This window comes from Oncorhynchus mykiss, chromosome 27 (genome assembly GCF_057628025.1).
Source record: "Oncorhynchus mykiss isolate SJ-2025 chromosome 27, ASM5762802v1, whole genome shotgun sequence".
NCBI classification, from domain to species: Eukaryota; Metazoa; Chordata; class Actinopteri; order Salmoniformes; family Salmonidae; genus Oncorhynchus; species Oncorhynchus mykiss.
The window spans coordinates 10718135-10744628 of record NC_143048.1 but is presented as its reverse complement, the minus strand read 5'-3'; the positions used below and the strand labels follow the sequence as shown (position 1 = coordinate 10744628).

Here is a 26494-nt window from a genome sequence, read left to right as displayed (position 1 = left end):
CTGCCCTGAGGGGGTTGCAGTAGTTGGAGACAGACTACACAACTACGCCCCCTGCTGCCTGTGCATGGTTATAAGGAGTTTCCCTTATATAATGTACATCATTTGATCACTAACACTGTACATGATTTAGATAAGCAGTTATCTATAGCAACTTATTTCCCAATTATATTACATTCGATTCATTTTATAATGTGCCAGATAAACCTGTATATTAGGGCAAAGGTAAGGTGATGGGCCAATGGGGAGAAAGGTACACAGCCACAGACTCAGCCTAGAGTGCCCTCTTGTGGCTGTGTAAGGAGAATGAGGCTGGGAAAACATCCTTTTCACTTGTCCTACAGAGGTCAACAGTCTATGCAAACGGCGTCGACGGAGGTTTGTTTGCATTGCAAAAATTCAGCCTCACAAATGTATGTATAACTACGTAGCGGGCCATGCAAACGAACCTCTGTTGGCTCCGTTTGCGTAGACTGTGTGGAGCCCAAGAGATTCTTTGCTGGCAGCCAACCTTGGAATTTAAAGCACTCAGACTAGACATCTCAGTCAGAGATAAGCTTAGGAAAGGCAGGCAAATGACTGAGTCGTATCAACTAGAGGTCGACCGATTATGATTTTTCAACGCCGATACCGATTGGAGGACCAAAAAGGCTGATACCGATTCAAATCGGCCGATTTAAAAAAATTAAAAAACATTTTAAATGGATTTTTAATAATGATAATTACAACAATACTGAATTAACTTATTATAATACATCAATAAAATAATTTAGCCTCAAGTAGATAATGAAACATGTTCAATTTGGTTTAAATACGGCAAAAACAGTGTTGGAGAAGAACGTAAAAGTGCAATATGTGCTATGTAAGAAAGCTAACATTTCAGTTCCTTGCTCAGAACATGAGAACATATGAAAACTGGTGGTTCCTTTTAACATGAGTCTTCAATATTCCCAGGTAAGAAGTTTTAGGTTGTAGTTATTATAGGACTATTTCCCTTTATACCATTTGTATTTCATTAACCTTTGACTATTGGATGTTCTTATAGGCACTTTAGTATTGCCAGTGTAACAGTATAGCTTCCTCGCTCCTCCCTGGGATCGAACAAGCAAGACAACGACCACAGCCACCAGATCGAAGCAGCGTTACCCATGCAGAGCAAGGGAAACAACCACCCCGAGGCTCAGAGCGAGTGAAGTTTGAAACGCTATTAGCGTGCGCTAACTAGCCAGCCATTTCACTTCGGTCACACCAGCCTCATCTCAGGAGTTGATAGGTTTGAAGTCATAAACAGCGCAATGCTTGACGCACAAGGAAGAGCTGCTGGCAAAACGCACGAAAGTGCTGTTTGAATGAATGTTTACACGCCTGCTTCTGCCTACCACCGCTCAGTCAGATACTTAGATACTTGTATGCTCAGTCAGATTATATGCAACACAGGACACGCTAGATAATATCTAGTAATATCATCAACCATGTGTAGTTAACTAGTGATTATGATTGTTTTTTTATAATATAAGTTTAATGCTAGCTAGCAACTTACCTTGGCTTACTGTATTTGCGTAACAGGCAGTCTCCTTGTGGAGTGCAACGAGAGAGGCAGGTCGTTATTGCGTTAGACTAGTTAACTGTAAGGTTGCAAGATTGGATCCCTCGAGCTGACAAGGTGAAAATCTGTCTTTCTACCCCTGAACGAGACAGTTAACCCACCGTTCCTTGGCCGTCATTGAAAATAAGAATGTGTTCTTAACTGACTTGCCTAGGTAAATAAAAGGTGTAAAAAAATTAATAAATAAAAAAAATAGGAAAATCGGCACCCCAAAATACCGATTTCCGATTATTATGAAAACTTGAAATTGGCCATTCCGATTAATCGGTCGACCTCTAGTATCAACTCCTATGTCAGTAATGTCTAGTACATTGTGTCCAGCTTCTCCACCTTCCTTTCCAAAACCAATAGTGTAACGTATGCTAAAGCTAGTCGGGGTTGGAGTCAGTTCAGTACATTAGTTTAAATTCATAAACAAATCATTATCAATGACCTGACCTTATTGCCATGCCCTGTCCCCGATTTTATAATTAATGGAACTAGCCATGAATATCATGCACTCTCAAAAAGAGCTACCAGTTGGAGTGCAAAGTTTGCATACACCTTAGCCAAATACATTTAAACTCCGTTTTTCACAATTCCTGACATTCAATCTTCATAAAAATTCCCCGTCTTAGGTCAGATAGGATCAACACTTTATTTTAAGAATGTGAAATGTCAGAATAATATAAATAATTATTTATTTCAGATTTTATTTCTCTCCTCACATTCCCAGTGGGTCAGGAGTTTACATACACTCAATTAGTATTTGGTAGCATTGCCTTTAAATTGTTTACCTTGGGTCAAATGTTTCTGGTAGTCTTCCACAAGCTTCCCACAATAAGTAGGGTGAATTTTGGCCTATTCCTCCTGACAGAGCTGGTGTAACTGAATCAGATTTGTAGGCCTCCTTGCACACGCTTTTTCAGTTCTGCCCACAAATATTCTATATGATTGAGGTCAGGGCTTTGTAATGGCCACTCCAATACCTTGACTTTTTTGTCCTTAAGCCATTTTGCCACAACTTTGGAAGTATGCTTGGGGTCATTGTCCATTTGGAAGACCCATTTGCGACCAAGCTTTAACTTCCTGACTGATGTCTTGAGATGTTGCTTCAATATATCCACATAATTTTCCTGCCTCATAATGCCATCTATTTTGTGACATGTACCAGTCCCTCCTGCAGCAAAGCACCTCCACAACATGATGCTGCTACCCCCAAGCTTCAGTTGGGATGTGTTCTTCAGCTTGCAAGCCTCCCGCTTTTCCCTCCAAACATAAAGATGGACATTATGGCCAAACAGTTATTTTTGTTTCATTAGACCAGAGGACATTTCTCCAAAAAGTACGATCTTTGTCCCCATGTGCAGTTGAAAACTGTTTGGAAATTGCTCCCAAGGATGAACCAGACTTGTGGAGTTCTACCATTTCTTTCTGAGGTCTTGGCTGATCTCCCCATGATGTCAAGCAAAGAGGCACGGAGTTTGAAGGTAGGCCTTGAAATACATCCACAGATACACCGCCAAATGACTCAAATGATGTCAATTAGCCTAACAGAAGCTTCAAAGCCTTGACATTTTCTGGAATTTTCCGAGCTGTTAACTTCTTTGGGACAGGGGGCAGTATTTTCAAGTCCGGATGAAATGCATGCCCAAATTCAACTGCCTGCTACTCATCCCCAGAAGATAAAATATGTAGATTTGGATAGAAAACACACTGAAGTTTCTAAAACTGTTTGAATCATGTCTGAGTATAACATAACTTATTTAGCAGGCGAAACCCAGAGGACAAACCATTCAGATTTTATTTTTTGACGTCACTCTTTTCAATTAGTTTTCATTGGGAATCCAGATTTCTAAGGGACCTTCTTGCAGTTCCTACTGCTTCCACTGGATGTCAGTCTTTAGAAATTGGTAGAGGTTATTCCTTTGTGTCATGAAAAAGTAGCACTGTTCAGAATGAGTGTAACTTGAAGTTTACTGTTAGAGGCGCGTGACCAGAAAGCTAGCTACAGTTTGTTTTCCTCCTGTATTTAACACAGATCATCCCGTTTTGACGTGAAAAAATACCTAAAGTTGTATTACAAAAGTAGTTTGAAATGTTTTGGCAAAGTTTACAGGTAACTTTTGAGATATTTTGTAGTCACGTTGCGCAAGTTGGAACCAGTGTTTTTCTGAACCAAACTTGCCAAATAAATTGAAATTTCGAATATATAAATCGACGGAATTAATCGAACAAAAGGACCATTTGTGATGTTTATGGGACATATTGGAGTGCCAACAAGGTAAGACATTAATTATATTTTTATTTCTGCGTTTTGTGTCGCACCTGCAGGGTTGAAATATGCTTCTCGCTTTGTTTACTGGGGTGCTATCCTCAGATAATAGCATTGTTTGCTTTCGCCAAAAGTGTGTGATTTCATGAAGTTCAAGTTAGATTTTTATAGTAATTTATTTGAATTTGGCTAGAATGTTGCTAGAACATAAATATTCCTTGCCTCTGCTCTGACTAGAGCATGTCTGGCCCATTAAAGCATTGCTTAAGAACCACTTCTAACACAGAGCAGTGAATTAACTCAGAAAAGACTTGGGTTTGCCAAATTGGACTTTCAGAGGAGGTTGACATTGTACGAGATGTGCGAGTGCTCATTTAGGGGCATTTCACACCTCGTTACAACACTGAGGCAGAGGCCCAGGAGACTGGGAGCAGGCCATGTTCCCGAAACAGCAACAGGATGGTCATGGGAACTCACAAAACATCAGGAAGTGGCCACTCAAAGCTCTGAGATGAAAATAGTTCAAATCAAATGCTATTGGTCACATGCGCCGAATACAGCAGGTGAAGACCTTACCGTGAAATGCTTACTTACACACCCTTAAGCAACAATGCAGTTTTAAAAAAATGACTAGAGTTTACAATATGAGACCATAGACCCTCACAGCAACAAACTGGTAAGGAGCATTATAAGAGATGGTGCTTGAGCTAGTGAAAGGAATGAGAATTGGTCGTCACCAATGTTCCCTCTAAGCTGCTTGCAGCTCCCCAGGACTGCCTGCGCAGAGAAGTACGAGATTGAACTTCACTCATTGTCATATATGGATCTGGGTCATTCTTTGTTTACAGCATGAGCGGTCGTGAGTAGATGCGCTTGTTTTGAGATCAAAGCGAAAGCTGCATGTTGCCAAGTACGCACATTTGTTCATATCCTTCACTAGTTAGTGAGTTAATAGCCAAGTTATAGATAATTGGTAGTCAGCAATGGGGAAGTGATAGCTTCCTACAAGAGCGCAAGACCTGTCAGGTAAAGAGATAGGCTTGAATAAGAAGTTAGCATAAATTCTGTGATTCTCTAATAAATGGTATAGGAATAATAATGCATTTCATTTTGTCGTGGTTTCTTGAATCAAACAAAAAATTTTGTCACCCCCTTGTCTGAAGGACAAGTGGATAAAACAGGTTAATGTCAAGCCCTGCATGTTTCTTTTCTTCCAAAATTCTCATGGAATGTAGGCTTACATTGAACACCACTCATTTGCAGCTACTGTAGGCTGAATGATAAAACAGCTATTTCCATGTCAAGATGTTATTGAATGCATTTTCCCCATAGTTTTCTTTTTTAATGGTAGGCCACTCCGGTATGATCAAATAGGGGCGGCAGGTAGCCTAGCGGTTAGAGCGTTGGGCCAGTAACCGAAAGGTTGCTGGATCGAATCCCCGACAAGGTAAAAATCTGCCATTCGGCCCCTGAACAAGGCAGTTATTAACCCACTGTTCCCCGGTAGGCCGTCACTGTGCACAGAATTTTCACAACATTCAAGTTTGCGCTCAGCGGACCTGAAAAAAATGTATCCGTTTTGGAAATCCAGCAGAAACTAGTCCAACCCCGAGGGCAGTGGTCACCAACCTTTTGAGTCAAGATCACTTTTGCAGTCAAAAAGCAAGCAGAGATCTATCGCTCAGAATTTTTTTTTAAACTTAAAAAGAACATTAACCTACTAAAAAGAGTTCTGTAGGAATGGAGGGTTGTGCAGAAGGCCTAATATATTATTCACAGCATATTGGCTACATGCCTGGCCTACCAATATTGTTCTTCTCAGACCACATTATATTTCAAAACTCAAGCTTTGATAACAAAATAGATCAGTTGGTGTAGCACTTGCGAGGCACAGCTGCAAGTGCTGTAATAAATTAAAAATGTGCTTTTTTATTTTACAGGACTGATGGTACCTGCATCTGATGATTAAGGTGATTTCAAGACAACTGGGAACTCTGGAGAAAGACAAAACGAGGTCAAATCATGACAGTGACCTTCAGTCACAGTCCCTGCTCTCTTCCTCCATCTTTGAGACTGACCAGAAGGCCAAACCTGAAGGCCAAACTCAAGTCGCACTGCATCTTCCTCACGCACAAATAAAAGTTGTTCCCATGACCTGAGAAAGTGAAATATTCCTTGATATTAAAATAGACACGAAAAGCTCCTAATAATAAAAACGCAGATACACTTGGCTACTCAGTCATTGTATCTGCAGAAGCAAATGGAAGTAGGGAGAAGCGCTTTTAAGCTTTGTAATATTGTTGAACAAAAACCGTGTTGACAGCGCTGAATAAATACTTAAGTCTCTCTCTGGTCATGGTTTTAAAAGTTATGAAATCTCACTTAGCCAAGTATGCTGTGGCCGAGGAAGCTGTAGGAACGGCGATTTGAGCGATCCGATTTGCTGGTTGGAAATGGGAACACTGCCTACAGGGCTTCTGAATCAAGTGCACCTACCGCCAACAGCGCAATAGGAATAATACATTTTTAAAAATGAGCACAAGCCTTTCTTGTGAGCTTTTCTACAGAAATGTTTGGCGATCGACTAGGAATGCCTTGATGATCGACCAGTCAATCGCAATCAACCGGTTGGTGACCACTGCCCTAGTGACAAAATTGTTTTTCATATTGCAAGATAATACTTTTAATCGATTGCAAAACAGGGGAAAATGGGAGCCAAACAGAAACAAATCCAAAGGCTACTTGACATACGATACAGCTGTAGATTTACTGATGTCATTCAGTACAAAATTGAGTGGCTCCTTATTTTATCCCCCCAGAGACTCAGTGTAGATGACTAGTCATGCTTTCACTAGCATGTTCAGCCTTAGAACCTTGAGGCAACTGCATTAATGCAAAGCCAAAGATATGCTGCTGTACAAGATTGGCCTTGAAATGTTACTGCATTAATCTACCCTTGCACTCTTCCATCAGACAGGTGTTCCAGACATTAGGCTTCTCTGGTTCCTGAAAGAACACCATAGAGATGAGAACAGGATCCAGCTCCTTTTCTCACAGTGACACCCAAACACCTCAGCTCCTCCAGTCTGAGGGGGACATGGGTGGGATCCAGCACCCAGAAGCCTGGCACACTGCACTCAGAGCAGCCTGACAAGTGTGCCCACAAGAGCCCTTTGACGTGGGTGATGGGTGAGAAGTGAGAAAAGCACTCTTTTAAGTGCCCACCTACACACAGTTTCAAACCCAGAGCTCGAACCCCTGGAAGTGGGCCACAACTCACAGCAACCTAACAAGTGTGCCTTTTGAAGTGGGAACAAGCTTAAACTGTAAAGTGAACAACAGGGCATGAGAAGTGAAATAAGTGAGCCCCAAACCCAAACCTTTAAACACTGACACAGGCCAATCTCCTGAGAAGTGTACCCTTTGGTGGCTTGATCTCACTTAAGGCAGGACATGATGGGCAACACTTCATGAGAAAGTGTGCCAGAGGTGTACAACCGCAGACCAGGATATCTGACCAAATATTTGTGCCAAACAGGACCAAATAGATCACTTAACCTAAGACTTGGTTGTAGAGCTACTGATGTCCCTCAGTACAAGAATGAACACCTAATTTCCTCCCCACAGAAACTCACAGAAAGTGTAAATGACTAGTCATGTTTTCAGTAGCATGTTTTCAGTAGCCTTAAAACCTCTGGCTACTGATGAATGCAAAGCCCAATTATGCTGCTGTACAAGATGGCCCTTGGATGTAACTGCATTAATCTATCTTAGGACTCTTCCATTGGACATGTGGGCCAGGGGTTCACATTAGGCTCTTCTGGTTCTGGAGAGGAATCCATAGAGATGTCAACAGGATCCAGCTAATTCTCGCACTGACACCCAAAGGGTTCCAATTGACACAGCTCCTCCAGTCTAAGGGGGAAGTGTTGGATCCAGCACCAATAGGTCTGGCACACTCCACTCACAGCCTGACAAGTGTGCCCTTTGAAGTAAGAGAAGTGTGCTCTTTCAAGTGCCCACCTTCCCAAACCCACACCTCTAACCCATGGCAGAAGGCCACATTATCATATAGGGCCCACACCCCTCAATCACAGCAGCCTAAGAAATGTGCCCTTTGAAGTGGCCACAGGTTAACTATAAAACACCAAATGAGGGTCTTTGGTGATGAAGTGAGCCCTAAGAAATGTCAAAGTCCCCAAACCCACAGCTCTAACCCCTGGCACATATCACAGTTACCTGAGACATGTGCCCTGTGGAGGACGTTGCCCACCATCCTGTTCTCATTCCACACATCCTGCCCAAGCTAATGCCTCTGAAAACATTAGTGATTTCAAGAGTCATCTCTGCCAACTACAGTATGTTCATCTTGAGGCAAGTGGCTTTTGGATGATATTTTACCCTCTGATTAAGTGTGTCATGTATAGTAAAATGGTGATACATTGCTGTAAGCACAAGGAACCTTAATATTAGGTACAGTGCATTGCGAATGTATTCGGCCCCCTTGAACTTTGCGACCTTTTGCCACATTTCAGGCTTCAAACATAAAGATATAAAACTGTATTTTTTTTGTGAAGAATCAACAAGTGGGACACAATCATGAAGTGGAACGACATTTATTGGATATTTCAAACTTTTTTAACAAATCAAAAACTGAAAAATTGGGCGCGCAAAATTATTCAGCCCCTTTACTTTCAGTGCAGCAAACTCTCTCCAGAAGTTCAGTGAGGATCTCTGAATGATCCAATGTTGACCTAAATGACTAATGATGATAAATACAATCCACCTGTGTGTAATCAAGTCTCCGTATAAATGCACCTGCACTGTGATAGTCTCAGAGGTCCGTTAAAAGCGCAGAGAGCATCATGAAGAACAAGGAACACACCAGGCAGGTCCGAGATACTGTTGTGAAGAAGTTTATAGCCGGATTTGGATACAAAAAAATGAAATGGAAGGAGTATCAGACCACTGCAAATCTACCAAGACCTGGCCGTCCCTCTAAACTTTCAGCTCATACAAGGAGAAGACTGATCAGAGATGCAGCCAAGAGGCCCATGATCACTCTGGATGAACTGCAGAGATCTACAGCTGAGGTGGGAGACTCTGTCCATAGGACAACAATCAGTATATTGCACAAATCTGGCCTTTATGGAAGAGTGGCAAGAAAGCCATTTCTTAAAGATATCCGTAAAAAGTGTTGTTTAAAGTTTGCCACAAGCCACCTGGGAGACACACCAAACATGTGGAAGAAGGTGCTCTGGTCAGATGAAACCAAAATTGAACTTTTTGGCAACGATGCAAAATGTTATGTTTGGCGTAAAAGCAACACAGCTCATCACTCTGAACACACCATCCCCACTGTCAAACATGGTGGTGGCAGCATCATGGTTTGGGCCTGCTTTTCTTCAGCAGGGACAGGGAAGATGGTTAAAATTGATGGGAAGATGGATGGAGCCAAATACAGGACCATTCTGGAAGAAAACCTGATGGAGTCTGCAAAAGACCTGAGACTGGGACGGAGATTTGTCTTCCAACAAGACAATGATCCAAAACATAAAGCAAAATCTACAATGGAATGGTTCAAAAATAAACATATCCAGGTGTTAGAATGGCCAAGTCAAAGTCCAGACCTGAATCCAATCGAGAATCTGTGGAAAGAACTGAAAACTGCTGTTCACAAATGCTCTCAATCCAACCTCAGAGCTTGAGCTGTTTTGCAAGGAGGAATGGGAAAAAATGTCAGTCTCTCGATGTGCAAAACTGATAGACATACCCCAAGCGACTTACAGCTGTAATCGCAGCAAAAGGTGGCGCTACAAAGTATTAACTTAAGGGGGCTGAATAAATTTTGCACGCCCAATTTTTCAGTTTTTGATTTGTTAAAAAAGTTTGAAATATCCAATAAATGTCGTTCCACTTCATGATTGTGTTCCACTTGTTGTTGATTCTTCACAAAAAAAATACAGTTTTATATATTTATGTTTGAAGCCTGAAATGTGGCAAAAGGTCGCAAAGTTCAAGGGGGCCGAATACTTTCGCAATGCACTGTAAGTAGCTGGTCACCTCATGTACTATGATGAGGTTTTCATTCAAAAAGTGTTGAGTAAATGGACATCAATTCACTCAGGGATCGAGGATTCACATCATAAAAGCTGAGCCTTGGAAAGGTGTTGCAGACTTCAGGCTCCTCTGGTTCCAGAGAGGAAGCAATAGAGGATGAGAACAGGATCCTTGGACTTCTCTCACAGTGACACCCAAAGACCTCAAATTAAACAGCTCCTCCAGTCTGCAGGGACAAGTGTGGGATCCAGCCCTAAGAGGCCTGGCACACTCCACTCACAGCAGCCTGACAAGTGTGCTTTTCAAAATGCACACCTTCCTAACCCCACACCTTTGACCCCTGGCAGTTAACAGACTATTTACAGTAGGCTGACAACAGTGCCCTTTGAAGTGGACAACAGGACCACACCTGAAAGGTGAAAGAAGTGTGCTCTTTGAAGTAGCCACCTTCCCAGACTCACACCTCTAGTCCCCGATGTGCCTTGTGGGAAACCATACACACCGCAAGCGCTAGCTTGAACCAATTGACGAGCTACATGGGATCTCCCTGAGAAGTGTGATAAGTGTGTCATTTTACATCACCACCTCCCATTATGCACACTTTAAAACCCACTGGCACAAGCCACTGTTTGCTTGAAGTTCGACAGTACTTCGTCTGGAAATCTTTTACCTCTACTTTTTAATAATTGGTCATAAGGCAATAGACCATATGTTCTACATCTAAACATGTTAATGAAAACATACCGCATTTCCTTGTTCATCCACTGAATTGCTACCTGTAGATAGGGAGGAAAAACACATTACTCATGATAGTATTATACATCTATGATATTATAGAGCTATGATATTATACATCTGTTTGAAACATGAGTATTTATTGCATTACATGTATCAGATGCCATGTGTCCACAAATCAAATTACTTCTGAAAAGCATATGGCATCGCACAATGTGTCATGTGTTTCAGAAGAGAGACAGACATCGTGAAACATTCAGCCATTCCTTTTGACAAGTATGGTCATGTCTTCTCCAATTCCACCATCCATTACTGTCACTCCTGTTAGGCTGACAGTAAGTAAAATAACACTGGAATATGCTAAGGAATTTGTATCTTTGATTCATAAACAACAGCTATTGAACAGTAACTTGATCAGAAGAGTCAGACATGCTTTTAAATTATTATTATTTTTAAACACAATTGAGAAAGACATAAGACGAGTGCAAAGAAACAGCTGATCCAAATTCTACACCATTGAGATGAGTTGAAATTCAAGTAATATTCAAAATGCCCATTCACCTAAAGCTCAAAACAAATGATCAAGAATGCCTTCCTAAAAGGAAATATTCCACAGAGCAAGGAGAGCGTGTCCCAAATCACTCCACTATCTTCAGTATGACTTTCACTAGTGCTGCTGGTTAAGTGTCAGCCCTTGACATGCTGCTGCTCTGACAGAGTGGAGGGGACCAAAGAGGGAAAAGGCGGACTCACCGAATACGTACACCATGCCGACGGCACCCCCTATCCCCATCAGGCCTGCTAAACGCATCACCATCTTCTTGGCATAGGCTGTGTTCTCCTTCTGTTTCTTGTCCTCTCCCTGGTCCTGCTTCTGCTCCGAGTCCCCATCCCCCTCTGGAGGGGGCTGTCCCTGTCAGTGCAAACAGCCAGGTCAAATTCCTTTATATTTCCTAACACAAGCCAGCTAGACATTATATTAGGAATACATAGCTACAATACAGAATAGCTTGGAAAATATGGAATTTGTATCATTTAAAGGGAAATGAGATTATGCATATGCCAGAAGCTAGTACCAAATCAAACTAACTCAGTGACTTAAGACATTGGTCATAGATTCGAAAGATTTAGAGATTACATTTAAAGTAAAATATCCTGCACTGTTATTAAACTGTGACAAGATTAATGTGTGTGCGTGCAGGAAATGCATTGGGGGCGTGGAGGGTATACCCGACCTTCAAAAGTTATAAAAAAAAATATTCAAAAAAATGTAAAAAACCTTGACAGATACCATATATCTAATGTAATGTTAGACTTGTACCTTGATGTATGAAAAATAAATAGATGGTGGCTGAATGTGGGAGTATAAGCGCATAGCTAGCTGTATATCTAGGTAAAGCTAGTTAGCTAACGTTACTTGGCTAGGTGATGAATCCACTTGGTAGCTAGCTAGCTGACTAGTGTCATGATATAAGGCTCGTTTATCTCCTGGAATATGCCTGGATGTGTGACATGTGAAAGTAAGCTGGTGATTAGCGAACGTTAACTAACTAGCTAGGTAACACTAACTCACTGGCAATTGAAAACAAAGATATGTAGCTAGCTAACTAGCTAATTATTACAGCTAGTAGCAAAGGCAATGTTGGTAGACTAGCTAGCTAGCGGACTGGATATAGCCAGTTGAATGACAGGGTCCGTGTTATCTGGGATCCTTGGGACGTCACTGCCTCATTGAAGGTGAAATGTAAATGGTTTAGCTAAGTGTTAGGGTATGGTTTAAGGTTAGGTTTTATGGTCAAGGATCCCGAATTGGAATGACATGGATGGCAGGATAGCCTAGTTCAATATGTTAAATCGGCGAATGTATTGGTTCAGCACAAAATGGGGTGTATAAATGGAAAAGAATAGCCTCGTGAGAGACTAGGAGGTTCAACAAACTGGAAATGACAACTCATGAAAACCAAACCAGCTAATTGATTAAGTGTCTCTTTGGCTTTTCTGTAGCATTGCTTGTTAAAATAATGTATATCTAGCTAACGTGACCTAACCAAGCATGGAGGAATGTCAGCTAGCTAGCTTGACTCACCTGACTCTTCTGTTGCTGCTGAAGCCTCTCTTGCAGAATTGCTTGAGCGAGTCCACCTGTAGCACTGCCATCTCCTGTTTGCGGCTTCTCAGTGGAAAGTGCCCGAATCAAGGCCACCCCCGTGGAGTTTGAACCCCCTCTCCCTCCGTTCCTGAGCCTGAGGAGGCCCCTGCTCGCCCGGACACACATGGGGAACATCGACGTTGCCGACATCTTGAAAGGGACAGAGCCGGTGAACATAGCGCGAGTGAAAAGGACAAACGCGCCTGATTGGCTTATGTTACTCTGAGCGACAGCCATAAAATGCAATAAAAATCGTTAAAGGTCATGTGGAACAAAATAGGGCGGTATTTACAGCCTTTTCTCCAATCGAAACAAAGATTTCGTTGACCTTCGAATACAACCCAAAATGTCCATCATTACTGATGGCAGTGCCCAAAGTCTGTTTAAAATACATCCCTGCACTGTACAGAACGGCAGTTTATATACTGTAATACAACAAAGTGTATTTTATATTCCTGTACCACTCTTATTCCCTTCGACCAGTGTAGGTTATATGACATGGCTTAGTTTGCACTGATTTGTCTTTCAAATGTTAAACTTTTAGACCCTGTTATAAATTGTGTTTCCGTAGAGCATAGCAACGATCATTGCCATACTTTATTTTTCATGTTGCTTCTATTTTGCTTCTCTATATCTAATATTCATGACCACTAGAGGGTAGCCATAACAACACAGTTGCTTGCATCTGCTTCAGGTTATGTGTGTTGCACCCACAGCTATAGAACGATTCTATTTCTATGATTGCACCGATGTACCAGGGATGATTTGCAACTGTTGTACCTGTGCACCACTCTATTTGTGGACATTATTTTAAGGGATCAGTTGATCAAATTGTTCCTATACATCAACAAGTTTCAACTAACAGTGCATTATGCATAAAAGCAATGAAGAAAACAAATTAAGCCGCAAATATATAATTTATTGTCTTCATTAAACAACAAACGTTAATCAAAAAGTGTTTAACACAAGAAAAAAGTACATGTTGACCACCAGTGGTAACCAAAACAATCAGTTCTTCACAAATGTTACAGATAAAATTACACCCAAAATTCACCTTACATGTTCAAAGCATCAAGCAAACATTCACCTACCCCACATGGGTAAATCAACTGTTGTTTTTTGGTCACATGTTCGATACCCAGGCCATTCAAAGGTAGCACGGTTGCTGTCTGTGTTCAGCTATTACATTAGAATGGTACCGACTAATTCAAAGGGTGCCTTTCCCGCGGGGCACATTCTATGCACTGTTGCATAACTATTGCATAGCTGTTCTCACAAGGATCAATTACCATCTCTGAACAAAACAAAAGGAAATTAAGATAGTGTCCAAACTCATTGATTCTCTTATTCTGTAGTTTGTGTATGGCACTAGCAACAAGAATTCCCCTCCTCTGCGGCAGCCTCCTCTTTCCCCCCAGGCCAAAGGGGTGCACTGTTTATCTTGTTGCCCACTTTAGCAGCCTCACTCTGAACACCATCACTTCCAACACGCTTCTGTATTTCAGAGGCCATGGTTAAAAATGATTTCTCTACATTATCAGCATTCTTTGCACTGGTCTCCAGGAATGGAATCTTTAGGGATGAAGCAAATTCCTGAAGCAATCATACCAAGAAAAAGAGAGCGCAGAATTTTATGTCATTTATCACAACACAATGGAACAAAAGCACAATACCTATGATTGACAGTAATTTGTAGTTAATGAGGAATCTATTGTGCATTGGTGACACAAGCATTTTATGAATGAGAACAGACACTTACTTGACCAGTGGCAAAGTCCACTACCTTTTTAGAGACCAAGTCACACTTGTTTCCCACAAGCAACTTGGAGACATTTTCACACGCATAGCGGTCAATCTCCTCCAACCACTGCTTCACGTTGTTAAAGGACTCCTGGCAAAATAGTTGAAATCTTGTATGTATAGTTTTATCTCTAGCTCAGGTACATTGCGATGCAATAGACGGTCAATCCAGCCCATAGAGAGGAGGAGTTCAAATACACTGTATTACCTGATCAGTGACATCATATACAATGATGATCCCATGTGCTCCTCTGTAGTAGCTGGATGTGATGGTCCGGAACCTCTCTTGTCCGGCTGTGTCCCACTAGGAGAGATAGATCAAACAGTTTGAATTTACAAACAATCTTTCCCACATCCCCAAAATGTACAACTGGAGCTATGCAGTTTGTCTTGTAAATATGTATTTACAATTTGTAGTTTGACAGTCTTCTGTTCCATTTCAATGGTTCTGATCTTAAAGTCCACCCCGATTGTGCTGATGTAGCTCTCTGTGTAGGTGTCATCCTGAGGAGTAGAGACCACTGAGCAGTTCTATTATTTACAATGGGAGAATGGGCTGAACAAACCTTCAAACAGTGGTTAATTACTGGGTTTGATGACATTTTGCAGTGTCCTTTCCACAAAGGAAATGGCCTTCGCTTTCTGTTTGCACTAGACTCATTGCTATATGGAACAACACCAAAGATTGTGTGCATTCTATTTTAACACAATGCCTACCGCAAACCGCAAGAGCAGGCAAGACTTGCCGACACCAGAGTCTCCTATAAGAAGCAGCTTGAACAGGTAGTCGCTGAGGAATACATTACATTATTATTTAGGTTGATTATATCAAGTAGGATGAAAAATAAATAAACACACCATTGATAGACCTAACATACACTATGGTTATTGCATACAAAGCAACAAAAAAGTGTCCCAAGTTCAGAGAGCATTTTATTCTACCATAAACCTAAAGGGGCCTTTAACAGTAGCTACAATGTTATCCAAGACAATAGCCTACCTAAACATGACACCACATCCTACTTCGACAACCACACAAATAATGCTATAAATGCCATTGTCACTCACAACTCATAACTACTTACTATTCAGGATTCATGGCCAGATATCCAGATCCAGAGGGCAGAACGTAAAAGAAAAGGAATACAACGTCTGTGTTATCTTTGGCTTTTCACAGATGCATTGTGTTTCCGTCCTTCAGAGGGCAAACAGCACCAGCACCTTGTATGATGAGCCGGGAGTCCTATCATTTATTAAAGCCGAAGATCATGTTTCAATGTGGTCAGTACCTGAGTCTTAAAGCTGTAGCCTGGTTTAGCTTCAGAAATGACTGATCACAGATCCCATTCATTCATGCGCTGCCTCCAGGAACAAATAGGTTAAAAACAGGTTGTTTTATTCTCAAGATTTGGTTGAAGGAGTCACACATTACATGTTACAGTACAGTAGTCTAGAGTATGTTTTAAAAATCATTCAGTCTGGAAAAACAAAAAGTTAATTGAAGTTCAGTGAAAAAGGTTAACTTTTTCATAAAAACACATTTCTTCAGCATTGACAAAATATAACTCAAAACTTTTCTAAAAAGTTAGACACTCATAATTTAAACTCAATACAAAATGAAAATACATTAAATTGAAGTGCAAATGCTACAAATATGGCCAGTTTCTATTTAGTCGTCTTGTAGTTGTAGTGGGATTTATTGCCCGTTTGAAAACCAAACCACCTAACTTTTGGATAGTAATGACAGAGGTTGGCAGATCAAATCTCATTCATACTTTCCACATGTACGTGCTGCTCTTTTTCTTAGTCATATAATTCATTTGATCCAAATTCATCTATAAATGTGGCTGGTTATGCTTGGAATGTGTGTGGATGACCGGTCATTGCATACTTGTTAGAGGAAGCCTGCAAACAAGGCTATGTAAAACAAAATAGGAGCAGATCAACAGTTCGCTTACACTCGAAAAGCGTTTTTAGAGTATTGCACAAGTTTTCTCTGACAAACATACTTGCAATGTCCAGTCTTGTTTCATTCAGTAAAAAAAAAATTACAAAAAATATGATTTACCATAATTCTGGAACCATGACACATGGATGCATTGCTCTTTTTAATCAAAAGTAACAATAAACCAGTCACTGGTTAGAAAGCTCATCTCCAGTATATAAAGATATTCATAATTTTATTTGGGCTTCCTGCTATTCAGTACTCTCTATACTAGTGGCAGCATACTCATTCTCAAGGTGAATCAGCAAATAGTATTAATGACATGATCTCGGTCCACGGGCAAGCACTTCACAGGTAGGGTCCGTGTGTGTGTTGTGTTTTGTTGGTGAACTGGGAGTTAAGGCGGTGGGTGGCCGTTGACCTTGTCCCGCAGGAGAGCCAGGGCATTGGTGGAGAAGTCTCGCAGGACGCTCACAGTCTCTCGCTGCATCTGCAGGGAGTCGCGTACAAACTCCTGCTGCGACTCCACCAGCTGCTGCACGGACTGGGCCAGGGCCCCCAAAGACCCCGACACGGCCCCTAGCAGGGCAGTAGTGGCCTGCTGCTCCTTGAGACTGAGGGAGGCACTGTGGGCTAGCTGCTTCCGGATTGCCCCCTGCCCCATGACAGACCCTGTAGAGGTGGAAGAGGAGAGAGGAGCAGGGAGAAAGGAAGAGGAGTGAGCTGGGTGGGAGGACGAGGAGGTAGCTATGGAGGAAGACACAGCGGTGGAAGAGGCAGCGAATCTGGAGTAGGTGCGACGAGGCTCAGCAGGGGGGCGGAAGGAGCCCATGTGCCGCGGCTCCTCTTCTAGGTCCTCAAATCCCAGACTGTCGTCTATGGGCAATACATAAACACAATGTGAATACACACAGTTCATAGATGCATAATTACACGGAAACCTAGGTGCAAACACTTTTACCAACAACAAAGTGCGAGAGAAAGAGTTTTACCTTCATCGACTGGTTTCATGAATGAAAAATCATGAAATGACTGAGGATCCCCTAAAAGGACAATAAAAAAATATGACAAAGAAGATAATAATAATCAATACAACATGTGAATAGAGTGTGTTGAATGCATGAGTGTTGGGGAGAAAGAGCTCATGAGAAAAAGAGAAACATTGTTCTGAATACAGGAAAGACTCACGGCCAAATGGCATCGGAGAGAACATGCCAATATCTTTATCCGGAGTTGAGAAAGGAGACATAGAGGAGCCCATCGCGTGGGGGCTGGTGACAGGCATAGCCATGTGATGAAGGCCAGCCATACCATTAGAGGTGCCAGAGGAGCGAGTCGACATCCCTGACATGTCACCAAAGTCATTCTCCTCAGTTTCATCATTCATACTGCCCATGGTGGCCTTGTTCGGAGGGGACATGGATAGTATCTCGTGCACCATTTTCTCCACCGGCGACAGGTTCTGGGAGATACGGACACCGTTAGGCCCTCGCATGGCCACCATCCTACGCTTGGCATCGCACTTTAGGTCCGCCCACTTCTTGACGATCTCCATGACCTCCCGTTGGCACTCGCTAATTTTGTTGATGTGAATCGCGATGTCCGCCCATGTTCGCTTCCTCAGGTCTGACGAGGCGCCTTGGTTGAACTTGCCTGTGGTGGGTGACCAGATAATAGCACACCAAGGATAAAAGGCAAGCAGGGAACAAGAGACAAACAAATGCAAAGCAAACGTGTCTATTTTGAGTGCTTCATGCTGATCATGAATAAAGGCTTCACACATTGCTATGCATAAACTTCGTAAATGTATCAAATCATGTAATTTGTGCCCACAGTACACACTGAGGGGAGGTACTTACTTACGAGGATGTGCCTGTTTCTTTTGACTTCAGTCAGCAGCAGATGGACTTCATCGAAGGTGAAGCGTGACTTCCTTTTCTTCATGGGCAAGTTGCCCCCAAGTTCCTCTATTTCGCTATAGGTGAATTTAAAATTCATGTTGCACTCCTAACAGCCCTTGGCCTGTCCTGTTTACACGCCCAAGAGACCTATACCTGAGAGGGCACCACCCCTGGCACTGTCAGCCTGCAGGAGAGAACAAAATGTAAAACACACAACTGATAGGAATCCCTGTGTTATAAGAGACTATGTAGCTCAGTTTGTAGAGCATGGTGCTTGCAACGCCAGGGTAGTGGGTTTGATTCCCTGGACCATGCCTGCGTAAAAATGTATGCACACGTTTAAGTTGCTATGGATAAAAGCATCTGCTAAATGGCATATATTATTTATTATTATGCATATATTATAGAATAAAGTAAAGAGTGCATTGAATTTATAAAATGTTTGGGTAAGATTTTTGTTCTGTGGGAAAATAATATGCGTATCAATGGGTAGACCAGGGATCCATCCCTAAGTGTGCCTAAAACATGACTTCTGTAATGCATCCTCTTTATTAAAAAATTGTAGGCTAGGCATACATTCCAGTAGTCACGACACCATTACTATTGCCAATAATACCTGACAATTGACATAATAATTCGTTGTAAAAAATAAAACTCTGCATGGGAATTAAATGTGGGTACGTCTTTAAATTAACCATTCGTATAATTAGCAGCTTCAATCTTACACTCTCTTGCTAGGCCAATGAGCATTATGCTTCCTGGTTCTTTGTTGAGCCCCCCTTGTGTACTCTACGCTGAATGTAGCCAACTACATTATTTTGCGGTACTTCGAAGGCCAGTGTTTTCAACCACGGTAAACGTGCATCCTGCCATGCAACGAAGGGGACAAAATACCAATTTGAAAACGAACAGAGATCATTACAAATATGTTGTGGATTAATTGATAAACCAATAGCGAGATTTTCCTACGCATTCTGCCTAGCTAGCTACCATTTTGAAAGAACGTTAGCTAATGTCGGTCGCTAGCGAGCTAACGCTAGCTAGCTAACGTAGGTCGTCCGCGTTTTTTGCAGATTGTTTGTTGATATAGAAACGTTAACTAGCTTAGTAATTAATCACCTTGACAAAAGAGTTAGCAACAACAAATGTGAAGTTGTGATTCATTGGATAGAGCAGGAATTACCAATAGAGTGACGAATGTTTTTTTTTCTCCTCTTGCAGTGCAGCTTCATAAACTTCGCACAGACGACGAGAAGAACGCTGAGTTGCGCAGACTCTGATCGCGCATTTTCCATGACCTACAGGCGGCCACGAGCGCAACATTACGAAATCTTACCAGAATACGAATTTGGTATGATGCCAAGAATGGCCACACTACAGTTCAACGTGCATCAATCACTGCTACAATTGTTACATAATAACGTACAGTCATTGATTGAACGAGTACACACCCTGTGGTGACATTCCTCAACCAAATCATGTTGCTACTAAAACATATGACGGCCTTAAATACTAGGTTACCGAATTGTAAGAATATAGCATACACGAGCGGAAATCAGTCGCTAATCAATCTAAAACAAAATAGGCTCAATGTCAATAATCCATAATTGTTTTGGCTTCAAGAGACATGACAATACTAATGTAGTGACATTGGCAACATATTTAAATAAATTACGCTAGAGAAGTTAAACGACCACGAAGGGACTCGAACCCTCAATCTTCTGATTCGAAGTCAGACGCCTTATCCATTAGGCCACGCGGTCTATGCAAAAGATCACAATAACTTGCAATTTAATGCTAGCTTAATTTAATAATGTATATACAGAATTACAATACCAGTCTATATGTATCCTGTATATGAGTGAATTAATTCATTTTGAAGTTTGCAAATTAACACAACATCAGAGGGATGTAATATTGGGAGGATGTGGGTCTAGCCTACTTGATGTTATGACAATTAGGAAACTGTGTAATGGAAACCAAGTTTGACATCAGCTATATTGAAGTGCTAATATAGTCTTAACGAAAACTCAAACATGTCAATTGCTAGATACATTTATCTGTAAGTCCAGTTCACAATATCAACACAAACTACATGGGAGAATGCAGTCTGCCATTAAGCAACTGTTGTTAAATAAATAAAAATGAAAACGGAGCTATAAAGTGCATTTAAAAAAACTATTGTCCTCATTGACAGATAAAATTCATTAAAGTGTTCAAAGCAAAGCAAACACAGAATGTTGATCCCTTCCCGATTTCTTTTGTCTGCCTGGTGACCACAAATAAGTAAGCGTTGTATTCAGCGCATGTGACAATAACATTTGATTTGATTTGAACAAGCATAGCAACCCAATTCCACTGATGCCTTCTGCATCGAAAGGGGACTATGGAGCCAGATACCTGCCAAAGGTTGAATGACCACTACCATTTGAAAGTTTGGGGTCACTTAGAAATGTCCTTGTTTTTGAAAGAAAAGCACATTTGTTGTCCATTAAAATAACATCAAATTGATCAGAAATACAGTGTAGATATTGTTAATGTTGTAAATGACTATTGTAGCTGAAAACGGCTGATTTTTAAAATGGAATATCTACATAGGCGTACAGAGGCCCATTATCAGCAACCATCGCTCCTGTGTTCCAATGGCACGTTGTGTTAGCTAATCCAAGTTTATCATCTTAAAAGGCTAATTGATCATTAGAAAACCCTTTTGCAATTATGTTAGCACAGCTGAAAACTGTTGTTCTGATTAAAGAAGCAATAAAACTGGCCTTCTTTAGACTAGTTGATTATCTGGAGCATCAGTATTTGTGGCAGGCTCAAAATGGCCAGACACAAAGACTTTCTTCTGAAACGCGTCAGTCTATTCTTGTTCTGTAGATTGCTTAGGGCTAACAAGATAAAGGTAAACTGTACAGGCAAGGAGATTGAATCTAAAACAAGTGTAACTTATCTTGGTGTGTCCCTAGATCAATCCCTTTTCAATCCCAGATTGCTGCCAAAATTCTTTCTAAAATGGCAAACAAATGGACATTTTTGATATCGTAACAATAACGTAAACTCACTCACTTTTGAACATCGCCTTGGTCCGTACAATTTACCTTATTTTAGCACCCCAAAAACGTAATACTTCCAGATCAACTGTAATGTCAATACCATTGTAAAGCACAATTTCTCCCCTTTCCAACAGAATCAATTACATGACCCCCACGCTGCCCGTTTCTCCATGATTCAAGAAGGCAATGAGCCCCGTCGGGTCTTTTTAAAAATGGCGGGTGGGGAAGCGAAACTAATGCGTTACGTTAGATATTTTAACATCAAAGTGAAGAAAATGCTTGTCTCAACCTTGATTCCATGTCATTTTGATTATGTCTGCTCTGCTTGGTATAGTGGGCTATCAAAAAATGTTATCAGGTATATGCTGAATGTCCCGCCCAGGACCACATAGGGGTACTGGAGTTCCGGGAGGTGGGCTTGTTGCCTTTGGAGTCCAGAGTGGACCAACTTAAACTCAATCATATGTTTGACATCTTAATGATCGTGCCCCAGGTTATAAGAAAAACCACGTTGATATGGTCTATAACCAACACAGTTACAATACCAGAGCTAGTGTTATGTCTTGTAAAATCAGTACTGCGTAAGAGTAAACAGTACTGCGAGGAGCACGTTTTTCTATACAGGCATTTGTCTATGGAATAGCTTCCCCCTGGAAAACAAGCAAAGAAAAAGTACAAATTGCTTTAAAAAGCAGGCAACGGTTTTAATTTGTATAAGGTTGTCTTAAGTAAGAGAAACCACTCCACTGCCCTTTGTGACCCCTACTGCTGGTCGGGTGTATTGATTTGAAGGACCGGTATGATGTGCAATGGATAGATTGTTTTAATGCAAAATTAATATGGTTGATTTTTAAGGTAAGGGGGGAAAAGTGCAGTGAATAGGGCCACTTTTTAGGATGTCAAAATAAATTAATGTATTTATGGTTGTTTGTAATTTTGTCTTGCCTTTTAATCATTATATGTGCTATTGTTTTTACCATTGAGGACCACTTTGGAAACAAGCGTTTTAATTCATACTTTCAAGTGATATCCTCTGGGTCCACATCGTACATTTTGTTGTATATGTCTGTTACCCAAAGTAAATTCAATTCAATACCAGTAGATGACGTAGAATAGGCTTGGGCTTTCAGGAAATGACTTGTGTGAGAATGATAAAGACACAGAAGAGCCTTGTCTAGAAGAACCGAAATGACCCAAATGGTCAAGACTATCGAAAGCCTATTCTTATTGCCGGATCTGTTTTCCCTATCAGCCACTGCACGTGCTTCTTCAACTATTTTAAAATGTATTTAGAGGCCTGCGAGCTAGGGTTTATTTTTATTAAGGGGAGCCCTATACTAAAAACAGCTATAAAATGCAAGTTTTTATTTATTTTAATTGTATTTAATCTTTATTTAACTAGGCAAGTCAGTTAAGAACACATTCTTATTTACAATGACAGCCTACCAAAAGGCCTCCTGCAGAGGTGGGGCTGAGATAAACCATTTTTTATTAAATAAACATTTTGGACAAAACACACATCATGACAAGAGAGACACAGTGTCATTACATAAAGAGAGACCTACAGTAAGACAACAACATAGCATGGCAGCAACACATGACAACACAGCATAGTAACAATACAACATGACAACAAGATGGTAGCAACACAACATGGCAGCAGCACAAAACATGGTACGAACATTATTGGACTAAGACAACAGCACAAAGGGCAAGAAGGTAGACAACAATACATCACACGAAGCCTCCACAACTGTCACTAAGAGTGTCCATGATTGAGTTTTTGATTTGAATGAAGAGATTGAGATAAAACTGTCTATATTGAATGTCTTTTGCAGCTCATTCCGGTCACCAGCTGCAGCAAACTGAAAAGAGGAGCGACCCAGGGACGTGTGTGTTGTATGTGGAGGATGAGGGCTGCAGTAGGTATTTCAGATAGGGGGGAGTGAGGCCTGAGAGGGTTTTATAAATAAGCATCAACCAGTGGGTCTTGCGACAGGCAAACAGAGATGACACAGTGATGTGTCCTATAAGGAGCATTGGTGGCAAATCTAATGGCCTAATGATAAAGAACATCTAGCCGCTAGAGAGCACCCTATCTATTAATTACGTCTCCATAATCTAGCATGGGTGGGATGGTCATCTGAATCAGAGTTAGTTTGTAACCAAGTCTGGATTTAACCTTAGCCTGCAGCTTTGATATGTGCTGAGAGAATGACACTGTACAGTCTAGCCATACTCCCAAGTACTTGTATGAGGTGACTACCTCAAGCTCTAAACCCTCAGAGGCAGTAATCACACTTGTGGCGAGAGGGGCATTCTTCTTACTGAATCACATGACCTTTGTTCAGAACAAGGTTAAGGGTAGAGAAAGCTTGTTGGACACTGAGAAAGCATTTAACCCAAAATCCGGGGGGCAGCAAAGTATAAGACTGTATCCTCTGCATATAAATGGATGAGAGAGCTTCCTACTACCTAAGCAATGTTGTTGATGTAAATTGAGAAGAGTGTGGGGCCTAGGATCCAGCCTTGGGGTACTCCCTTGGTGACAGGCAGTGGCTGAGACAACAGATGTTCTGATTTTATACACTGCACTCTTTGAGAGAGGTAGTTAGAAAACCAAGCCAAAGACCTCTCAGAGACACCAATACTCCTTAGCCGACCCACAAGAATGTAATGGTCTACCGTATCAAAAGCTTTTTGCCAAGTCAAAAAAAAGCAGCACACCATTGTTTAGAATCAAGGGTAATGGTGGCATCATTTAGGACCTTTAAGGCTGCAGTGAAACATCCATAGCCTGAGCGGAAAGTAGATTGCATACCAGAGAGAATACTATAAACATCAAGAAAGCCAGTAAGTTGATTATTGACAAGTTTTTCCAACACTTGATCAACAGGGACAAATAGAAATTGGCCTATAACAGTTAGGATCAGCTTGATCTCCCCTTTAAAATGATTCTGCAAGACACCAGCACCCAAAATTATAGCCTAAATTGCAATGTCTACATGTTGAAGGCCTATTTTTTTATTTGGATTGGCCTAAAATTAACATAGAATTATTATAGTGACAGGCTAAAGAACTTTGGATAATTTTGAATACACATGGATTTCAATAAACAACTGGATGACTGTTCTATTCTCTTTGATTTAGTTCATATTGCAGCTCAGACAAATGACTGAAGGGATGACATACTGACTGACTGAACTGAAAGAAGGATGAATTAAATGTTCAAATATGTTGGAGTGACGAGTTGCACCTATCATGCATGCTCTGCACTATTTGGCTAGTAGGCAAAAAGGCCTACAGTGCCTTGCGAAAGTATTCGGCCCCCTTGAACTTTGCGACCTTTTGCCACATTTCAGGCTTCAAACATAAAGATATAAAACTGTATTTTTTGTGAAGAATCAACAACAAGTGGGACACAATCATGAAGTGGAACGACATTTATTGGATATTTCAAACTTTTTTAACAAATCAAAAACTGAAAAATTGGGCGTGCAAAATTATTCAGCCCCTTTACTTTCAGTGCAGCAAACTCTCTCCAGAAGTTCAGTGAGGATCTCTGAATGATCCAATGTTGACCTAAATGACTAATGATGATAAATACAATCCACCTGTGTGTAATCAAGTCTCCGTATAAATGCACCTGCACTGTGATAGTCTCAGAGGTCCGTTAAAAGCGCAGAGAGCATCATGAAGAACAAGGAACACACCAGGCAGGTCCGAGATACTGTTGTGAAGAGGTTTAAAGCCGGATTTGGATACAAAAAGATTTCCCAAGCTTTAAACATCCCAAGGAGCACTGTGGAAACGATAATATTGAAATGGAAGGAGTATCAGACCACTGCAAATCTACCAAGACCTGGCCGTCCCTCTAAACTTTCAGCTCATACAAGGAGAAGACTGATCAGAGATGCAGCCAAGAGGCCCATGATCACTCTGGATGAACTGCAGAGATCTACAGCTGAGGTGGGAGACTCTGTCCATAGGACAACAATCAGTCGTATATTGCACAAATCTGGCCTTTATGGAAGAGTGGCAAGAAGAAAGCCATTTCTTAAAGATATCCATAAAAAGTGTTGCTTAAAGTTTGCCACAAGCCACCTGGGAGACACACCAAACATGTGGAAGAAGGTGCTCTGGTCAGATGAAACCAAAATTGAACTTTTTGGCAACAATGCAAAACGTTATGTTTGGCGTAAAAGCAACACAGCTGAACACACCATCCCCACTGTCAAACATGGTGGTGGCAGCATCATGGTTTGGGCCTGCTTTTCTTCAGCAGGGACAGGGAAGATGGTTAAAATTGATGGGAAGATGGATGGAGCCAAATACAGGACCATTCTGGAAGAAAACCTGATGGAGTCTGCAAAAGACCTGAGACTGGGACGGAGATTTGTCTTCCAACAAGACAATGATCCAAATCATAAAGCAAAATCTACAATGGAATGGTTCAAAAATAAACATATCCAGGTGTTAGAATGGCCAAGTCAAAGTCCAGACCTGAATCCAATCGAGAATCTGTGGAAAGAACTGAAAACTGCTGTTCACAAATGCTCTCCATCCAACCTCACTGAGCTCGAGCTGTTTTGCAAGGAGGAATGGGAAAAAAATTCAGTCTCTCGATGCGCAAAACTGATAGAGACATACCCCAAGCGACTTACAGCTGTAATCGCAGCACAAGGTGGCGCTACAAAGTATTAACTTAAGGGGGCTGAATAATTTTGCACGCCCAATTTTTCAGTTTTTGATTTGTGAAAAAAGTTTGAAATATCCAATAAATGTCGTTCCACTTCATGATTGTGTCCCACTTGTTGTTGATTCTTCACAAAAAAAATACAGTTTTGGGCCTCCCGGGTGGCGCAGTGGTTAAGGGCGCTGTACTGCAGCGCCAGCTGTGCCATCAGAGTCCCTGGGTTCGCGCCCAGGCTCTGTCGTAACCGGCCGCGACCGGGAGGTCCGTGGGGCGATGCACATTTGGCCTAGCGTCG

At 41.4% G+C, this 26494-nt stretch overlaps 3 protein-coding genes, 1 long non-coding RNA gene and 1 other non-coding gene across 9 annotated transcripts in view; 1 reads left to right on the top strand and 4 right to left on the bottom strand.

Moving 5' to 3' along the window:
- LOC110507499 (mitochondrial import inner membrane translocase subunit TIM50) overlaps window positions 1–13384 on the bottom strand; it is a 31923-nt gene extending 18539 nt beyond the window's left edge. For 2 of the 3 annotated variants that reach the window (XM_090224394.1, XM_090224395.1), the window contains exons 1-3: window positions 12739–13384; window positions 11406–11565; window positions 10662–10693 (exon numbers count right to left, since the gene is read on the bottom strand). In XM_090224394.1, the coding sequence (XP_090080520.1) occupies window positions 10662–10693; window positions 11406–11565; window positions 12739–13038 (492 nt within the window). In that variant the 5' untranslated portion in view covers window positions 13039–13384. The remainder of the gene's footprint in view (window positions 1–10661; window positions 10694–11405; window positions 11566–12738) is intronic. The other variant, XM_090224396.1, reaches the window with a different exon arrangement.
- A 315-nt stretch (window positions 13385–13699) lies between these two features.
- On the bottom strand, window positions 13700–15856 carry LOC110507497 (ras-related protein Rab-1A). The gene is made up of 6 exons (XM_021587519.3): window positions 15687–15856; window positions 15319–15391; window positions 15010–15105; window positions 14810–14905; window positions 14561–14692; window positions 13700–14394 (listed from the first exon to the last, which is right to left on the bottom strand). The coding sequence occupies exons 1-6, from the start codon at window positions 15698–15700 to the stop codon at window positions 14170–14172; spliced, it is 636 nt and encodes a 211-aa protein (XP_021443194.1). The 5' UTR covers window positions 15701–15856; the 3' UTR covers window positions 13700–14169.
- A 120-nt stretch (window positions 15857–15976) lies between these two features.
- Window positions 15977–20008, bottom strand: LOC110507496 (uncharacterized). Of its 2 annotated transcripts, none has more exons than XM_021587518.3 (5): window positions 19631–20008; window positions 18406–18631; window positions 17735–18199; window positions 17539–17589; window positions 15977–17422 (listed from the first exon to the last, which is right to left on the bottom strand). In XM_021587518.3, exons 2-5 carry the CDS (start codon window positions 18542–18544, stop codon window positions 16944–16946), a joined length of 1134 nt encoding a protein of 377 aa, XP_021443193.2. In that variant the 5' UTR covers window positions 18545–18631; window positions 19631–20008; the 3' UTR covers window positions 15977–16943. The 2 variants fall into 2 exon arrangements, with proteins under 2 accessions (XP_021443193.2, XP_090080523.1); XM_090224397.1 differs by having other exon boundaries at window positions 18410–18631; window positions 19631–19759.
- On the top strand, window positions 19199–25257 carry LOC110507498 (uncharacterized). Of its 2 annotated transcripts, none has more exons than XR_016492646.1 (3): window positions 19199–19300; window positions 19669–19798; window positions 23342–25257. It is a non-coding gene; the product is annotated as an uncharacterized LOC110507498 (long non-coding RNA). The 2 variants fall into 2 exon arrangements; XR_002471137.3 differs by lacking the exon at window positions 23342–25257 and adding an exon at window positions 21638–22434 and having other exon boundaries at window positions 19216–19300.
- On the bottom strand, window positions 20138–20210 carry trnar-ucg (transfer RNA arginine (anticodon UCG)). Its single transcript has one exon. It is a non-coding gene; the product is annotated as a tRNA-Arg (tRNA).
- Window positions 25258–26494: the final 1237 nt, after the last annotated feature.